Source organism: Cyclopterus lumpus, chromosome 9 (genome assembly GCF_009769545.1).
Source record: "Cyclopterus lumpus isolate fCycLum1 chromosome 9, fCycLum1.pri, whole genome shotgun sequence".
Classification (NCBI taxonomy): Eukaryota; Metazoa; Chordata; class Actinopteri; order Perciformes; family Cyclopteridae; genus Cyclopterus; species Cyclopterus lumpus.
The window spans coordinates 9,335,462-9,352,981 of NC_046974.1; the positions used below are offsets into that span (position 1 = coordinate 9,335,462).

A 17,520-nucleotide genomic window follows, 5' to 3' on the forward strand; every position below is an offset into this window, starting at 1 on the left:
GCGAGAAAAGCAAAGAGCTGTATCCTTTTGATAAAAGCCTACCTCAGTTTCTCGTGTTCATCCTTATTGATGAAAGCGAGGAGGCTCTCCGGTGGGACGCGCAGTAGTCCGAGCTTCTGCTGAACAACGCTGTTGTGCATGCAACGTGTCTGCTGCAGGGATAGTATAGTAGCCCGTGGAAACCTTCGATATCTCAAACTGGAGTTGTCAGGTTGCTGCTCGCGCGTCCTTTCAAGTCACGCGCCACACGCACAAAAAAAACCCGAAGAAGCCGATCCTAACTGATTTAAAAGTTACTTCTCGCAACGGTATTCGGAGCGAGTATCGTTAATTATCACTAATTAGACGTTGTGTTGTATGAAAGGCTGAGCAGCCTCTACCCCTCTCATCCACAACAGTGCTGGAGACTGTCGGTCACAAGGTGTCTCCGCCCCATCACCATTCGCAGAGTGCTGGAGGAAATTTGTGATTTACTTTTTGATGATTTATCAATGACATTATCAATGACATTATTTTTATAATGTCCTCTTGTTATTACTTTAGATGTTTTCATTTGGTAAGTAGTCAATGCTATACTTTTTTATGGAAAAATATGATTCCGCTAACTCGCTCATTAAATGCCACAAAACACAGAATACTCTTATGTATAGGTTATTTTGTATCATTTATTTTAACATATTCTGTCTATTTCTCGAGATTCGGTGCTCCTATTGTTATGTGCACTGGTATTCTGACATTGTCAAGTTAGCACAAATACAAAGAAAACGTCTAGTGAATATGTTTTCAAAGTAAAGGTTCTCAAAGCCACACAAATACCAGAATATAACATATACAGTACAATATAGTTTTTCTTTGCTGAATAAATCTGCAAAGAGCAGTTATTTTGATTTGACATTTTAAGAAAGTGGACAACCTTCTTTGTCGTATACCATAGGCTATGTTATGATTTTGAGTAATGATGTATTGACTTACTGGTGTGTTATTTTATTTCATTTTGTTTTACTGTGTATGGTCCTTATTAAAAGGTGCTATAGTAATTCAGCACTGAAATCGCCGTACATTTCAGTCCGCTGAAACTCTTTTGGAGCATAATGTGTTGAAAGGTGAATCATTGTATCTAATTAAAGTCAATAGCTCTGGTATCAACAAGCCAAGGCTAATGTTTTGAATAATTTTACCAAAGCATGTTTATAATACTAATGCTTTTATTCTGAAATTACCGGAAAAGTAATTATTGCTGTTTGCTGTCAGCGTGTGGGCGCTTTATTTCTTGTAAACTGACCAATCACAGCGTGATTTAGAGCCGCCTCGTTGGAAGGGCACTCGTTTTATGCATTGACACTGCCGGGGTGGGCGAGATTCAAGCCAACGCATAGATAATGAATATTCACCCCCGCTGGAGAGGCTAATTAGACGACTGGAGACTCAAATCCAGGGCACTCCGTGTGTGCACTTCCTTTTAGCGAGTAGGACTAGCGACACTAACGGTGTTGAATACAGCAGGTAAACAATTAGCTTAGAAGTTATTATTTGCAGTCCTACGTGCATAACTAACGTTACGTAGGCAACATCAGCTAAAGTTCCCGTGGTTTCTCATCTTTACGTAATTGACTGCACACGTGCTAACGTTAGCTAGTTATTGCTTAAGTTAAGAAGTTGCGCTGAAACGTTACATAGTTTCAAGGGGCTCGCTCGGTAACGTCATTATTGAATGACATTGTGAATTACGGACGCGGCTGCGTCACGTATTGCAACCTTTGCTGTCATGACAGTTAAAAATAGGATAAGGATAATAAACCTTTTATGATCACGTGCCTAACACTTGCTATTGTGAACATTGGTCATGTACACAGGAGGACACACAGCATGCACTCTGGATGTTCCATTTGTTTTCCTACAGCTAAGTACACGGTGTAAGTATCGAAGTAATCAATAGTCAATTAACATTAGATAATCAGTAAAGTATTGTTTAGTCGTTGTTATCTCAGTCTGCATATTATTGCTAAAATTGAAAACGCACCCAAACCTGTTTTCCAAAACTTGTTTCGCAACTGATGTTTCATTTCTACAGTCAACACGCACCCATCTTCTAATACAATCTTCTAATATATTCCAAACACTTTTCTTATTAGTTTTGATTTGTGTCGTCTTTCTTTTTGTCAGACATGACTCAGATTTGAAGGCGGGCGAGGACTGAGTGAAACTTTGTCATAAATCCCACGATCCATCCATGTGTATAATTTTCTTCAAGTTTGACCCCCGGCCCGCATCCAAAAATGCCTACAGGTGAGCGGTCAAACCTTGATTCTTACTGTGCTCGACGCAAGGCAAGTGTGTAAGATGGCTACTTTGGTCAGTCGTGCTGTCCCGGAAAGGGAATTCCAAAAGAAAAGAGTTGCAAAGGAAATATGATAGATCATGTTTCCAGACGATCATGAAACATGTGTAGAAAGTCTACTTCAATTGGCACTTAGCTACCGCTATGCTGCAAACATTCACGTATCCTTATGAAAAGTGTTAGAACAAACAAGGGAGCTGCCTCTAATCTTCTGACCGAGACAACTGCTAACTGGTGAGTTCTCTCTGCTAGAGCAGTTGACAAATGTGTCTTTATATACAATTTCATAAATGTAAAGTGTCAAGCTCCAAGTGGGAAAATGCATAGGATCAAACATGATAAGAATCTGTGCACTTTTGATTTGGCACTGCAGACCTTTTAAAATCCAGAAGTGCTTACTAATATATATATATATATATATATATATATGAGAGAGAGAGGAAATATTGTCTCAGTTTGCATTATATGGCTTCAGTTGAAGTGTTAGAAACAGGCAGCTACAGAATATATAGATGCGTTTAAAAAAAAAAAAAAAAAAGAGTGTTGATTCTCGACATAGCTGCTGTCATATTCTGGCAATGCTGCAATTGTCTGTATTTCATCTTGTTCCAGGATTGTCTAGTGCGACACTTGAAGCTTTGAGAGGTGCACACACAAACGGCAGTATAGTGACAAAGGAGTTAAGAGAATTTTCTGTTTTCTGTTTGATCTATTTTATAGAAATATGGCATCTGTCAATCTTGCTCATTTTTCTTTTAATGGATGACATGAATAGCCATCATTATTAGGCAAATTATGCACTTGCTTACGCTAGAAAATACAGCTCATATTTTGATCAAATTTACCATTTTAAAGCACTGACTGAATCTTTGTACAACCTCCATGTGCCCTAACTGGCTGTTAATGCTAACTTCTTTCAGTTGGCAGCACAGAGAAGTGCACTATATGCTGTCATTGTGAGTTACAGGGGGATGTCAAGTCCAGCACATTATTATCCCACTAAGGATCCTCTACCTGGCCATAGTCCATCTCTGTCCTTCCCTCTGGGAGTCTGACTCTGCCTAAGGAGGTCATAGCAGAAGTGTGGTATGAGCGCTGACTCAGGCCTCAACCTGGGGAAAGGTGAAACGTACTGTTTCCTAATGTGGTTACATCAATGCTATATATAGAGGCTACTAGTTGCAGAAGTAGTTTTCTTTTGCTGCGGTGATGTGTAATTCAAAAGGAATGTTCAGAATACCCAGACTAAAATGTGTTGACGTGCTGCAATAAAAAACATTGTAATATGATTGAAGCTTATAATGTTAGCACTTCCTTTAGAAGTGATTGAATAAACAAACTGCAAAACGTGTTTATCCCCTTCGGAGTATGATGTTACTTATGGCAATCTGCCAATTACATTGATGATATGTGCTGTTAGCAAGTTGACATTTTGATCCAAATGCTTGATCCCTGTGGGAGCATGAATATGCTCACTATATATTATGGCAGCCTGTCGGTAAGATTTTTGTATTTTTAGCCCTGTGTGTGTGTGTCTCAGCATGTCTGTTGGTCATTTCTCCGCTATGGTCCAAATTGAAATATGTCAACAGTTGTTGGATAGATTGCCATCACTTTTTTTTGTTGAGACATTCATGGTCCCCCAAGGAGGAATCCTACAGACTTTGATGATCCCCTGACCTTTTCCTCGAGTGCAACCATGAGGTTGAGATGTGTGGTTTTGCACTGACACTTCCTGCCGGCCATTGGATGGATATCCTTGATCTTGGTGACCCCCTGATCTTCCCCTAGGCACTGCCAGCAGACTAACGTTTTCACTTATCTAGTGAATCATTTAAGATATCAACATCATAATTGCTCTTGAAGAAAAGTCGCATAGTCACCAAAAACAGTTTTGAGACATGGAAATCCTTAAATACTCCTAGAACCACACAAAGCTAAAGTGGCTGCTACCGAGCCCCCAAACCACTGTGTTTACTGAACAAAGAATCAGAGTTGAGTATTCATGAAGCGCTTTGATACCTCGCTGCTTGTCACCATCCCTCCAACATGATGCAGCTGGCTGACTGTGATCAGAGCGGCTCGCATGTGATTTCCCCCTCAGGATCCGATAGCAGATGCTCTTCCTGGTGTAGCATCATTAGTGTTCGCTTTGTTTTCTGGAACAGTTGTGGCTCACACAGTGCCATGGGAACAGGCTATCATTACCACTCAATGCACAGAGTCCGACACCGATTAGGCCTATTTGGGTTATCTGGTTGCTCTTAACAGAATCCAAGCTCCCACACAAGATTAATACGAGCATACAGCTGTTACAGAGGTCAATACATTTCATTTGCTTTTTCTTCTTTTCTCTGGCCTGTGTAGTTTGCCCAATGTTTGTTTGTGTGCTCCTCTGCAGTGTTTAAATCCACAGCTCAAGGATTTCAACTCAAGTTCTATAATTGTGCAACAATAATGTGTTGGTGCTTTGTATCCTCACACACCATAAATTACATAAGTCCATGAGTCTCTGCTAAAATGCTAATTCATGTTTACAAAGGTCACACGGTGCAATGGTGATAGGTCATCTTCTCCTCTGAGCAAAATAATAATAATTCCTGCGTTTCATAATGTGAAATGAGCTGGATGAGGGGTTGTGTGTGTTGCTTTGTGCCAGTAGTGACCTGCTGGTAAAGAATCTAAAGGCTGGTGTTTCGTGAGACGCAGGTCACAATGCAGTTTGTAGTCGTTAATGGCCATGGACATAATGGCACCATTATTCACCAACACCCTGATTAATAATGCAGGTAGAGGGGTAGTACAGCGCTTAACTGACAGGCAGTCTGTGTCTGACACTGTTCCAACTGTTCATTCGTGATAGTAGCAGTACATGTTAGTGTTGTAGCCTTGCTTAGGAAATACAAACTGATAAAACACCTGGGAAGCCTACTGACGCAAAGGAAAGCGCAGATCTGTCATATCGGATGAATACATTTTCAACTTTTACTTCAATCTTCAGTTGGATGAATTGTCCTTACTTAAATATATACATTTATTACAAAATAAAATGTCACAGGATATCTTGGTACGGCTTGTAAAAACTTGTATTTGGCTTGTATAAACCAAAATGTTAGTTACATTGCATGTGCTCGGCGTTCCTCAGTACATCCCCCCCGTCATGCTGAGTCTTGTATCAACACAACACCAGGGAGGAGACCTAACAATGGTTCACCCTTGGTCCAGACCTCCTCAGGTTCACAAACTTATCTTAACCTCGAGACACCCAGAGCCTCCTCGCATACAGCATGCCAAGTGCGGATGACTCCGAGGCCTCTCAAAACACTGAACAAATAATACATTTCTTCATATTTAATATCCATTTTCCACGACACTGAGTTTAACTGTGTACAATGTGAATACTTAAATGATATATCATCAGTGTTGATATAACTGATAGTTACAATGCACTGAAAGGGAAATAAAAAGCAAACGCGCCGAGCTGCTGTGTTGCACTGACACAGCGAGTACACTTTGATTCCAAGATGTGTTCCTCTTTATTTTCTGTCTATAAAGACGCATTGTCTGTTACTTTTATATTGGCTTGCCCTTCAGCGGTCACCTACCTTTTGATCATCTCTTATTTGGTCATCATCAAAGGACCTCCTCCTCCCTGTGACCTTGGCCTTTGGTATCCCCCGCATCATACTCCAATCAAATGAACTGTACTACAAGACTCCCGGACATATCTGAGGCTTTTATGAAGGCAGAGAGAGACTCTGGTTGTTATAGCAACTCTGTTACACTAAGTCCTGCAAACCAGCTAGTGAATTGGTCCGTCTACAAACTCATTAGCCATTAGGAATGAGTCTTTGTTGGTGGATCTGCTCTTGAGACCAGCGATTGCCTTCTTTAATACCTCATTGGATCACGGCAAGAGCAAATAAACAAAAGACTCCCTAAATGAACCAAAACAACAGAACAACTTCTAAACCCCTCTCGCTCCCTCTCTCCAGGCTAATTTTGGCTGCAAACCGAGATGAGTTGTACAACAGGCCGTCCAAAGTTGCAGACTTCTGGGGGAGCAACACTGAGATCCTCAGCGGTAAGTCAGTACATGTGAGTACTGAATGAATATCTTCTTGCTGCTCGTAAACCTAAAGCAAGTTTATACCAGTTAGTTGTGTTTTGAAGTGCATGCTTTGTCTTTTAAATTACAATTCATACACCGTAGACCCAGCTACGGGGAGACATTCGGGGTTAAGTGTCTTGCTCAAGGACACATCGACTAGGGCTAGCGGAGGCGTCTGATTGAAAGACTGACCCACAGTGTCTCTATCTCTCTGGCTTTTATTTAACCAGATAAGTCCCCAAGGTTGGAAGGCTCTTTAGCAAAGACGATTTGGCCAAAACGGTAAAACAAAACGATACAAAATCAGGCAACGGATAATATATTTAAACAATGAAGAAGACTTTGTGTTAAATCAAGACCAATGGAATATGTGTTAGACTTTTAGAAAATATCTCTTGGCTCTGTGACAATGCAGCAGATGTTGGCTATTTAGCCGTGTATGAATACAGTTTTATTCAAAGCTAAATGTCTTTCAATAATCAAGGAAAAATCTGTCTCGTCCACCTCGGAATCCAATTCTCATCCTTGCCGTCACTGGATATCCCCACCCGCAGTAAACTATATTTAATTGACTTATGTCCAATACACATTATGGCCAAGCAGAGGAAATCAATCATCTTTTTTTTTTTTCTGCCAAAGGAGGAAATGCTGAGATAGCCCTGTTGTTCATCAGTCTCCTCCTCCCCTCTGTAATAGAGGGGTCAGGACTCCAGTAGTGGGCTCTTAATTGATGGCTGCTTTTATGCCGTGTGACAGGAATAAATGTCTCTGCCTTATCTGCGGGGCTAGGGGGTGGGGAGGCAGGGCCCTAAAGGAGACTTAGCATGACGAGAAGGGAAGTAAGCTATTGCTCCCAGTGGGATCCGGCTAGCTTTCCATTCACTCCCAGAGGAGCAAGACCATTTGGCTCTCTCGGTCACTGTCAGTGTAAGTGGACTTGTCTGTATTGATCACCAGGAAGTGAAGTGCCCACGCCATGTCATTTGAAGAAGAGGAATGTGGAAAGAAAACAACAGATTTATTGATGGACTGGTTTTATTTAATTACTGCCAAAGATACAATGGAGTGTTTCATCAGAGGCATGCAGGCTAGATCAAGTTCAGTATGTCGTCTTACTGTCTTTGTGAGGACATTTTGCTGCTTGCCGATTGAGGGTTTGCCTTCCCACGGACGTTCCCCATTGTCATAAGACACCTATTAGATTAAATTGTTATTCATTTACTTTTTATTTGTTAACCTTATTTTTGCATATGTTGATATATGTTCTTGCCTGTTGACAAATTTCACATTTTCATATGATGTGCTGTGTCGTGAACCAATTGGAGCGCTATAAATTTAACTTAAGAGAGAGTTACCTTTGTTTAACATAATGTGTAAAATCTGGAAAAGATAAGCATATTGAATGTTAGAATTGATCCAGTCTATGGAGAAAACCTTTTTATTTATCCCACACAATTAATCTTTTTTTATCATTTGACATATTGTGATAGTCGTTATTCCAAGATTTACTTGTACCTCCTAATGGCTTATTGGATGACATACTACTACTACTACTACTACTACTGCTTTTGCGTTGACCAGGCCTGGACCTTGAATGTGGACGGGAAGGAGGATCATGGCTGGGCATCAGCAAGCGGGGCCACCTGGCTGCAATCACCAACTACATGGATGCGCGTCTCAACCCCGATGCACAAGGACGAGGTGAGCCAACCATGGCAAATATGTTGACTCATCAAATGCCTAGTGTCACATGAGACATCCATGGTCTCCACTGTCTCCTGTGAAGTATCTTGCATGTTGCATTTATTTGATAAGTTTACCGTTTCTACTTGGTTTTTTTTGTTTTGTCTTCTCATGCAAATATTTTTAATAAGTTGGTACTGTATATTTATTTGTCTTCCACAATTAAAATAACAGCATTGAATTTTTGGCTACATTTTGTAAAGATCTGGTGAAATAATTTGTGCTGCAAGTTTGAGATATCTGTCTTTTGTATTATTTATATGTACATGTTTTATATGTATGTATTATTAACAACTTGGCTGGTTTCATAATTTAAGAACTATTTATTTTTACCCTTGTTGCTCTGCAGGATTTCTGGTGTCTAACTACCTTATGGACAAGGATCTGGACAGCTACTCTTACCTAAAGAAGGTGTCAGCAGAAAGCCACTTGTACAATGGCTTCAACCTCCTCACAGCGGAGTTCAAGTGAGTGCAAGGTGGGGTGAAACCCCTCTGAGTGTCGGGTTCATCAATTGATAGGGCTGAGTCAAAGATGTTAACGTCATGATAATCCTTAGTATTTAGGTTTGGTTTCAAAACGACACATTTGTCTTCAAGAAAGTGTCCATACACTCAACATTATTCGTTTTGCAAGTTGAAATGTATTACAGAGGTAGAAAAAATATGAATTGTGTGTCAGCAAAGAAATCTAACTGAGATCTGTTTTTATTTCTTTACAACTTGTTTGTAACTCGTTTCCTCTGTTCTGGCCTTACATTGGAATAAACCGGAAAAGCTGCTTCTTCATCTCATGGGTGCTAAACAGGCAGAACAGTCTCAGCTGCTGAGCTGTGGAAGAGCCAGCATTACATTTCTAAACCTGTTCATATTTCAGGCTTTTAGATGAAGAAAATCTAGACAGTATTAAAAATAATATGGATTTTTTTCTTCTTTCGACTTCTGTCTCACCAGCCTGGCCTTGGCTGAATTTGGTGGTCTGATAAAAGAGAGAAAATCAAAGCGAGATTAGTGCACACCAAGATAGTTGCCATGGTGGAGGCCCCTGTAGACAATCGGCATGGAAACAGTTTAATTTCTGCCAGCAAGTGGTTGATGGTTCAGCTCATGGTTCAACACATGACCCGACCTAACTGTATCCCTGGCGGGGGAGAGAAGAAAAAAACATCCGGGTTTGGTCTCATGATCCGTGTGTCCTAGTAACATGGCCTCAAGGAGAATCTCCTCGGGGGGGGGGGGTTCTTAGCTTGTCCAGCCCTTCTTTCACATTTTGTAGTATTCGTTTTTAGTTTGGACAGAATACATTGGTGCATAATCAAAACTATAACATCAGCTAATCATTGCTGCCGACCTCCAATACATTTATTAAAACAATTTGTCCTGGATTTCAGACGGCGGTGACAATCGTCACTGGCAGATTATAAATAGTTGAGCTAATGTCAGCGCTGTTGGTTGGATGAAATGTCTCTCTGGCTGACTTGTAATGTTTCTGACTGACTTGTGAGATGAGAACCATGAGATCTAAGACATGGAAGATACCACCCTCCAAACTCTTAACATGTTGAGTGTCTCTCATAATGCAGCCCCATCTCCACTTCAACATGTGTATAATATGCATGCTATATCGGTTCTGTCAGCACTGTTGCTGTTGTGTTAGCGCTTGTTGAAAACCTGATGAAGGGAATAGATCCATTTCAGGTAGAGAAACTTAAACAACAACGCAAAACTTAAACGACAACATAAAACTTAAACAACAACACAAAATATCAGCAATTTGCCTCAGTATTATTTTAGACTTTGTAACCCCCTTTTTGTCCTCCTTTTAATAATAAAAAAAAAAAAAGCAGTTCGATAGCTTTGCTTTTGTTTCTTTGATAGGCTAAAGCCATCAAGATATGCAAATGTCCTTGTTAAGACCGGGAGCTGTAGTTACGCCTGCGCTGCCCCAGTGCCATTCCTCTGAAATGAAAGAATGAGATGCCACCCCACGCTCATGAGACGCCAGCAAACCCTGTGTGTTTATGTTGTTATAATAATGCCTTATTATGTCTCCCGCTTTGCCTGGGTTGTCATTGAGGGTGGAAATCCCTCACCGGAGCCTCGTGCTGTGAATGTACTGTGTATGTTTCCCTCCTCAAACACCCATCTGATGGGAGCTGCTTCCTCTGCAGATAGAGACGACGCTGGGACATAAAGCTTAATAAACACCCTGATTCACCAGCCTATTTGTTTTCCGCTGTGGTGTGCACAGCAACTCGGATGAAAGTACGCCGTCTGGTTTCTTTCCCGAATCAATCACAACATCTGGTGGTATGTAGAGTAGCACTATATTACAACGTAGAGGCTTTCTCATTCATCTGGAACTAGCACATGGTTTATGATGGGGGTGGCAGTGGGGGGACACGATGCTCCCACCATATATAAGCATCGTCTGTATTCACTCAGTTTTTGAGTATGTGTGATCCCACTCATTGAGATGCAATGAGGAGAGAGGGTGTTCACTTAATACACAACCCAGAGAGGCATTGACATATTTTAGTCTGGCCATGATTTATGTATTTGTCCTTTTTTAATTGTGATGCTTGGTAAATCCTTGATTCATAATCTATAGCCCTTTGGGGATTGAGTTGTATATCCTAACTTTCTCTCTGTGGAGCTAATACCATATATTTTCATATTTAGATCGAGGATCTAATCCAGCCTTCCAGCCTTCCATCTGGCTTTTTGATACATTTGTTTCTGATCTTCCATTTCATGTCACTCTCACTTTAAAGTCAGTGCCCAGATATTATTCAATTTATTGAATATCTCTCTTGGCAGAAACTTGTACAAAATGAACAAGACAAACAGTGGAGCATCAGATACACACATTTCAGAGTAGCCGGGTGGATGCACTCCCAATATTTTAGCAGTAGATGCTCACAGTAAATGGCTCAAATATCCTTCCTTGTTTATAGGGAATCCAGATGTCCAATAAGGGCCACAAAATAAGAAATATTGTAAATTCCGGCTTAACGATTGTTAGTATTGGGTGGTATTTTTCATCAGGACCCGATCTGAATGTGATTGTCTTGTATAAAGTCAACCTACATAGGATCAGACAAACATTTCTAGGTCATGTGTGATAAGATTTCATTACCAAAGTTATATAAGAATATTATGGTATTTTATTGTATTTATCAAGTCTGCTGTCGCCTTAAGGACACAAACAGTAGCTGATGAAATAGAGTACCACATGAAAATATTAGTATAATTTAGTTTATAATTTTAAATTTGTATTTCATGGCAATCCATCCAGTAGTTGTTGGGCTCATTTACTTATAACTACAAATGTCAGTCTTGTGATGGTGCCAGAGGAGAAGTCAGGGAATCTCCAAAGTCATTCATCCTCTGGGCTCTATGGATATCTGAACCTAATGTTATGAGAAGCCATCCCCTAGCTTTTGAGAGAGTTCACTCAACGGTGGACGGACCGACAGACTAACATTGCAAATGTGGCTCAAAATGCACCAAACACCATTTCCATGCCTTTAATCTCTGCGTGTGTGGGTGTACAGATGTGTGTTTGGATATGGGAGTACATGCTGCCGTTACCCAGGAGCCCCCACCAACATGCCCATCTACATTCTGAACTGATAATGTCGAAAGCTCATCCAACCATCTCCAGGCAACTACACCACAGCTGGCGATGGGGAAACTGTTTCGAAGCCTCAGTATAGAGGACTCTTCATTAGATCGTTTCCCGGCCAGCATACTGATTACCTCTCTTACCGAGATCTGAAAAAACCTGCTTTCGACTCTTCCCCCCTCGTTCTCTCTCTGCCCAGTGGCCTTGACCTCCTGCTGTTGCCTCATCTCAGCCCAAATCAACCCACAGCACACCTGATGTGATTTTCTAGAATCTAGCCAGCAGAAATGGAGCCATCGCCCTGCAAATCCTCCACTTGCTACCACCACGATCAATTTGATGCGTCACTGGCAAAGTGTGTACATAAACACCAGGCCTTCCAGGTATTGTTGAGTTCAGTGCCACAGCATAAATGACAATAGGTTAAAAGCTTTACAGATTCTTCAGTTTTCTTTAAGGTTACAGTGCCTCCCGGTTCCCACTGAGCAGCTACTGTGTACATGCATGTATGAGGGGTGACTACTGTCACCCGAGTCAACATTAGCCAGTGTTACTGTGTTCACAGTAACCATAGGAACACAGGAAAAGCAGTTGTTTATTCAGACTGCTCAGCTGGGTTTGGGTCAAACTTGGAAACAATATTAAGGTCTTTGATGTATTGTTGTCAGAGAGAGTGTAATGTCAACTTGAGGATTCTTCCTCAGCTGCCTGGACACACACACACTGCTTGTGCAAACTCTAGAGGACAACCTCTGCAACGGGGAAACTGTTTACAGACAAGATAGTTTAGCACTAATCATTTGTTGTTTGTGTTCGTGGTTTGCTCATGTCCGTATTTGTCATGTTAATTCCTCAGTCTAGGCCAGTTTTCATGGAATACATTATAATGAACTGACTAATCAGATAACAGTCACCTATGTTGAAATGTAAGCATATGTATAGTCTCGGTTAAAGAGCATTTCATTTTATCGAGCCTGAGTAGTCTCTTTTTGATAAGCAAATAAACAATATATACTAAAATCTTCCTTTTACATAAAGTGTTGCATGTTTTGTCTACGAAACTCAACTCACTCCTTGAAACACTAAAGTCACCTTGTAGTTGAAGTTCATGATTTGTATATGTATTTATATTTATTCTGTGGTCATCTGGGTTCAAGCAATTTTCTGAAAGATCTGTTAAAATTTTTGGCATCAAGATTAATTGATCAATTGTGTGTTCTATAAAACATCAGGGAATATTCAAAACGAAGAAATGCATAATGCAATCACAATTATACATCCAATGTGACATCTTGAAATTGCTTCTTTTGTCTGACCAACAGTTAAAACCTAAATATATACTATTTACAGTGATATAAAGCTGCAAATGTTCACATTTTAGAAGCTGGAAAAATCAAACGTTTGGCCATTTTTTTCTTGAAAAGAGAATCAAATTGCTGCATTGATTATCATAGTAATAATTTTCTGTCGATCAACGTATCAATTACTTAACGAATTGTGTCCACTCCAAACATCAGATATGAAATCATTGTTAATTGGTTTTATGGTTAAACATGTTCTGCACTTTGTTATACCGAAGAGACCAAAGGCTTTTAAAGCCGTCTCATAAAGTTTGTGACGGAGCTGCGACCCCAGCCGCATATGCTGCTCCCGTCTTGCCCGTTCTTGACTGGGAAACCTTCCAAGTTCAATGTTGAAACGGTGTTGCGCCACATTTCAGATTGACTGATGTCACTAGTATGGCTGTCATAAAATTGGCATAAAAAATTAATTCCGCTGCTGGTTCAAAGGAGTTGGACATAATTTATTATTCACTCCTGTACCAAAGCCTTCACAGATGTCCTTGATGTCAGACAGATTTTTCAGACTGAATACATTCCCTCTAACTGAGGACTTTGCAAAGAGATCTAACACCATAACTAAAGGATGTTTTGGTATTCATAGCTGTTTGCAGCACTAATTTGTATTTCGAAGCATTAATTGTCCCCAGTTGTTCCTTTTAGGATGACTTTAAATGCTGCAATTAATGATGCCGTTGGGTATTTTCCCATTTGAATTGCCTCTACAAATGAAACTGGCTTATTAATTCCTATTTTCCAAGACTGCAAAGAAAATTGCAGGTGCACTGTTCATATTCTCTCACCCTGAGCACCCATTTCACAGGATTCCCTCAATAGTACTTTAAACATCATCGTTGCTGTAAACGAAAAGGATTCCAGCACATGCCAGCATACCAGGATCGACACTATTTTATTAAAAGATTACGAGAAGGAGCAAAGCACGCGTTTTGCATGTTGCTTCGTCAAGCTTTGTGCTTGCTTTCCATCAGGTGTGCCTTTTTAAAGAATTTTTGGAGAATCCAACAGGTTCACAATACCCAATAAAATAATACCGAAAATAATGGGCAATAGCAACTATAATTCTACCACACAAAATTAGATAAAACTATTTTATTTGCATAAGATAATGAGATACAAGTAATGTCGGAGTACAACAGAAATAATAATTGGTCAAGAACAACTTTAATCATCGCTAAATGCAATCTGTAATTTTCCATCCTACTGTGTCCCATGTAGAGCCAAACAAGACATTATGTGTTACTATGGAAACAGAGGCAGCCCTGAACCCATCCATCTAAAACAAGGTCTGTTTTCTTTCTTTTTTTTTACTATGGTTGCTGTAGAAACTGTCCTTTCCTCTCGGCCTATGGCCCATTCATGTTTCCATGTTGATATCACTATCAGATTGTCTATTTATTCATTTCCTGCCACAAGTTCTCCAGCAGAGCTCAATAGTGTATATATGTGTCTGTGTCCTTCAATTGCCCCTCAGCAGGAATCTATGGCTTGAGTAATTCGCTGCTGGACACTCCATGGAGGAAACTGCTGAAAGGAAAAAGCCACTTCACCAGCGTAGTTAGCGACCAGTCCCTGTCCCGCGATGGACTGGTACAAGAGCTGCTCAACGTCCTCTGTAATGAGGAACTGTGAGTGCTGAACACCCAATGAGACATTCCCTCGCTGATTCCCATGCTAGGACGTTTTTTTATTCATTTAAGTTTACGGATAATCATCTAAAAATACATGCTTTTCTATTGATTTTAAGGCAATTTTAGGGGTTGAAATATTGATGAATTGACATTGATGGAGTCATGAATGTTGACATGTAGAGGTGATTTACATCTACGTTTACGAGTAATAGAGTGTGAGTGAGTGTGTTTATGGTAAACTATAACTCTAAAGCTTCTCAAAGAGCTGTCTTGTGGGTTTGTTTAACAGGAACACACCTGATCCAGTTCTGGAGAGCCAGAGTAATGGTTACAGCAAGCCCGAGATCGAGGCTCAGTCCGCAGTGTTTGTTCTCCACCCTCATTATGGCACAAGGTCAGTGTCTTCCACTTCCGCTAAATCTCTCTGCTGTCTCCCCTGGTTGCCTTTACCCGAGGTGACTGACAGGGCTGTGAATATCCACAGTGTAATAATCAATCCTGTCTGTGCTGGGATCCCACTGTGGACTAGGGGGATACAGAGGCTGTGCTGTGGCCAAAGGTCTAACGTCACTTGCACCGCCTGCTCACTTTTAATACAGGTTTTTGTTCAATACGGCAAATGTGACTTTTCAATGATCATAGTTGTTACTCCTGCCACTCCTGTGTTCTTTGGGGTTTTCCGTTGTTAATGTGTTTGTTTGTTTGTTTGCTTGTATCCCGTGTCCCTGCCCATTTAGGACCAACACAATTATCCTGATAGACGCAGAGGGTAATGTGACCTTCACAGAGCGCACCATGCTCAACTGTGACCCAAGCAAATGGAGCACCAGTTCTTTCCAGTTCAAACTGCAGGAGTGAAGAAACGATGGAGGAAACCCACTCTGTGCCTTTCTTCAGCTAGTTGACGCTTGCTGCTTCCTTAACTTTAGCGATATGTATTTCTTGCTTTTGATTTAAGTTCAAATACATCTTTAGAAAATGTCTGCTAATTTAAGATTGCCAAAGAAAAGTACACATTTTGTAAAGGACCATTTTTTTTTACCTACATACAAGACAGCAGGGTTGGGTTGCTTCAAAAAGTCTAATGTGTGACACATTGCTGGTAACCTGCTTTGAAATGCAATCAATACCGTCATGCACAAGATTATTTATTATTAAAAATACACTTAATGCACAATTTCTGGAATAGAATTTGACATTATTTTCTGTTTTACAAATTAGAAAAGAATTGGGTCATCAATATATTTCTATAAAATGTATCATCTTATTTAAATGTACAGTAATTGTCATAGATTAGAGTTATCGCTACTTTTTAAATGTTGGATTATGTCGGTGGTTCTCAAACTGTGGGGCGCACCCCTTTTAGTGGGGCGCAGGTGGAAATGCAGAAATACCATTATTGAAAACTTCACATATTACAAAAGTACACAGACATAAAACTAAGTTGTTAATAAATACACTGAGAAATGCCTGTACTTTAGTGTAAATGTTTACTTACACCGTTAGCAGGTTATGTGAGCATGCAGACGGCCAAGATTCTTGGCGGTCGAACAGTCCTTTTTGGGTAGGAAGGTTCCTGACAGTGTGAAATGACCCGGAAGTATCTAAGTGGCCGTCATAAGTGCTGGTCGAATTCTCTGAACGCAAATGAAAGGAGCTTCAGTGCTTACTTATTTAGCTCTGTTAGCATAGGAAACACTGGACCTTCCTTTATGGAAGGAAAAGAGATAATGCTGCCCCACAATTCTTTGCGGAGGCAACATTTAAAGTGTCATTCGGCCGTTCACGAGAACAAACGATCATGGCCAACAAAAGCAGATCAAGTAAATAAAGTGTTTCATAAACTATTGTCTGCATATTCTTATGGTCAGATTATAATCTGCATATAAACCATAACAACAAAGAGTGATATGAGAGATTGTTAGTGGGATTGTTTAATTCAGCATCTTTGAAACTGAACAATGAGACAGTACTCTGTGACAATCTCTTGGTTTCACTTGTATATTCTCCTTTCATTTATATTCCAACCTCGTTAATAAAGTAATTGGAATTGAGGTTGTTTATGTTGTTAATAAAGTAATACTTTGAACCGGGTTGTTCATGTCCTCGGCTTTAGACAGCGCCATAACAACACGGACCAGGATGATCTGTTTTGTAGTTCATTTCCTGAACATTGTAGTTTCACTGGTGCAGTGACGTCACTAACATCCGCCTGCCGTCGCCTCATATCTACGTAGTGAAAGTGGAGTCGGATTCTCTAAACACCGCGGTTCTCTTTTCCTCATGAATTTTCCTTCCCATCTTTCCTTGACCCCGTGACGTTTTCCACAGAGGTCAAGGTAAAGTGGTTAGGAATAGACGTTAGGAGGTAATTATTTGACTATTTGACCCCAGCCCCTATGTTACTGACAAAAGGCCACGGCTCAACACAACTAGAGGCAGTTAAACATTTATTCTGTGGCGAAATAACCCTTTAATGTGGCGAAATAACCCGTTGATGTCCACGTCAGCATTTAAATGAAATCAGGTATTTAAAATGACCGTATCAGCAGGTCAGCCCACACACATAGCATCAGACTCACAACCACTCACTTTCAGTATTTACAGATAGGCACACATTAGGTTTTAAAAAGGTTTTGGAGCTGATCGGTTGTCAGAAATCCATATCAGATTCTCCCTCTGAAATTAAGGCACAACAAATGCTTAATGTAC

The 17,520-nt window shown here is 40.4% G+C and overlaps 1 protein-coding gene across 2 annotated transcripts; it reads left to right on the forward strand.

The window, feature by feature from the left end:
- Positions 1–1,373: 1,373 nt before the first annotated feature.
- tango2 (transport and golgi organization 2 homolog (Drosophila)) lies at positions 1,374–16,862 on the forward strand. Of its 2 annotated transcripts, none has more exons than XM_034541490.1 (10): positions 1,374–1,503; positions 1,854–1,913; positions 2,164–2,286; positions 6,334–6,422; positions 8,031–8,150; positions 8,542–8,659; positions 14,396–14,463; positions 14,655–14,805; positions 15,098–15,202; positions 15,546–16,862. In XM_034541490.1, the coding sequence occupies exons 3-10, from the start codon at positions 2,231–2,233 to the stop codon at positions 15,664–15,666; spliced, it is 828 nt and encodes a 275-aa protein (XP_034397381.1). In that variant the 5' UTR covers positions 1,374–1,503; positions 1,854–1,913; positions 2,164–2,230; the 3' UTR covers positions 15,667–16,862. The 2 variants fall into 2 exon arrangements, with proteins under 2 accessions (XP_034397381.1, XP_034397379.1); XM_034541488.1 differs by having other exon boundaries at positions 14,652–14,805; positions 15,546–16,656.
- The last annotated feature ends 658 nt before the right edge of the window (positions 16,863–17,520 follow it).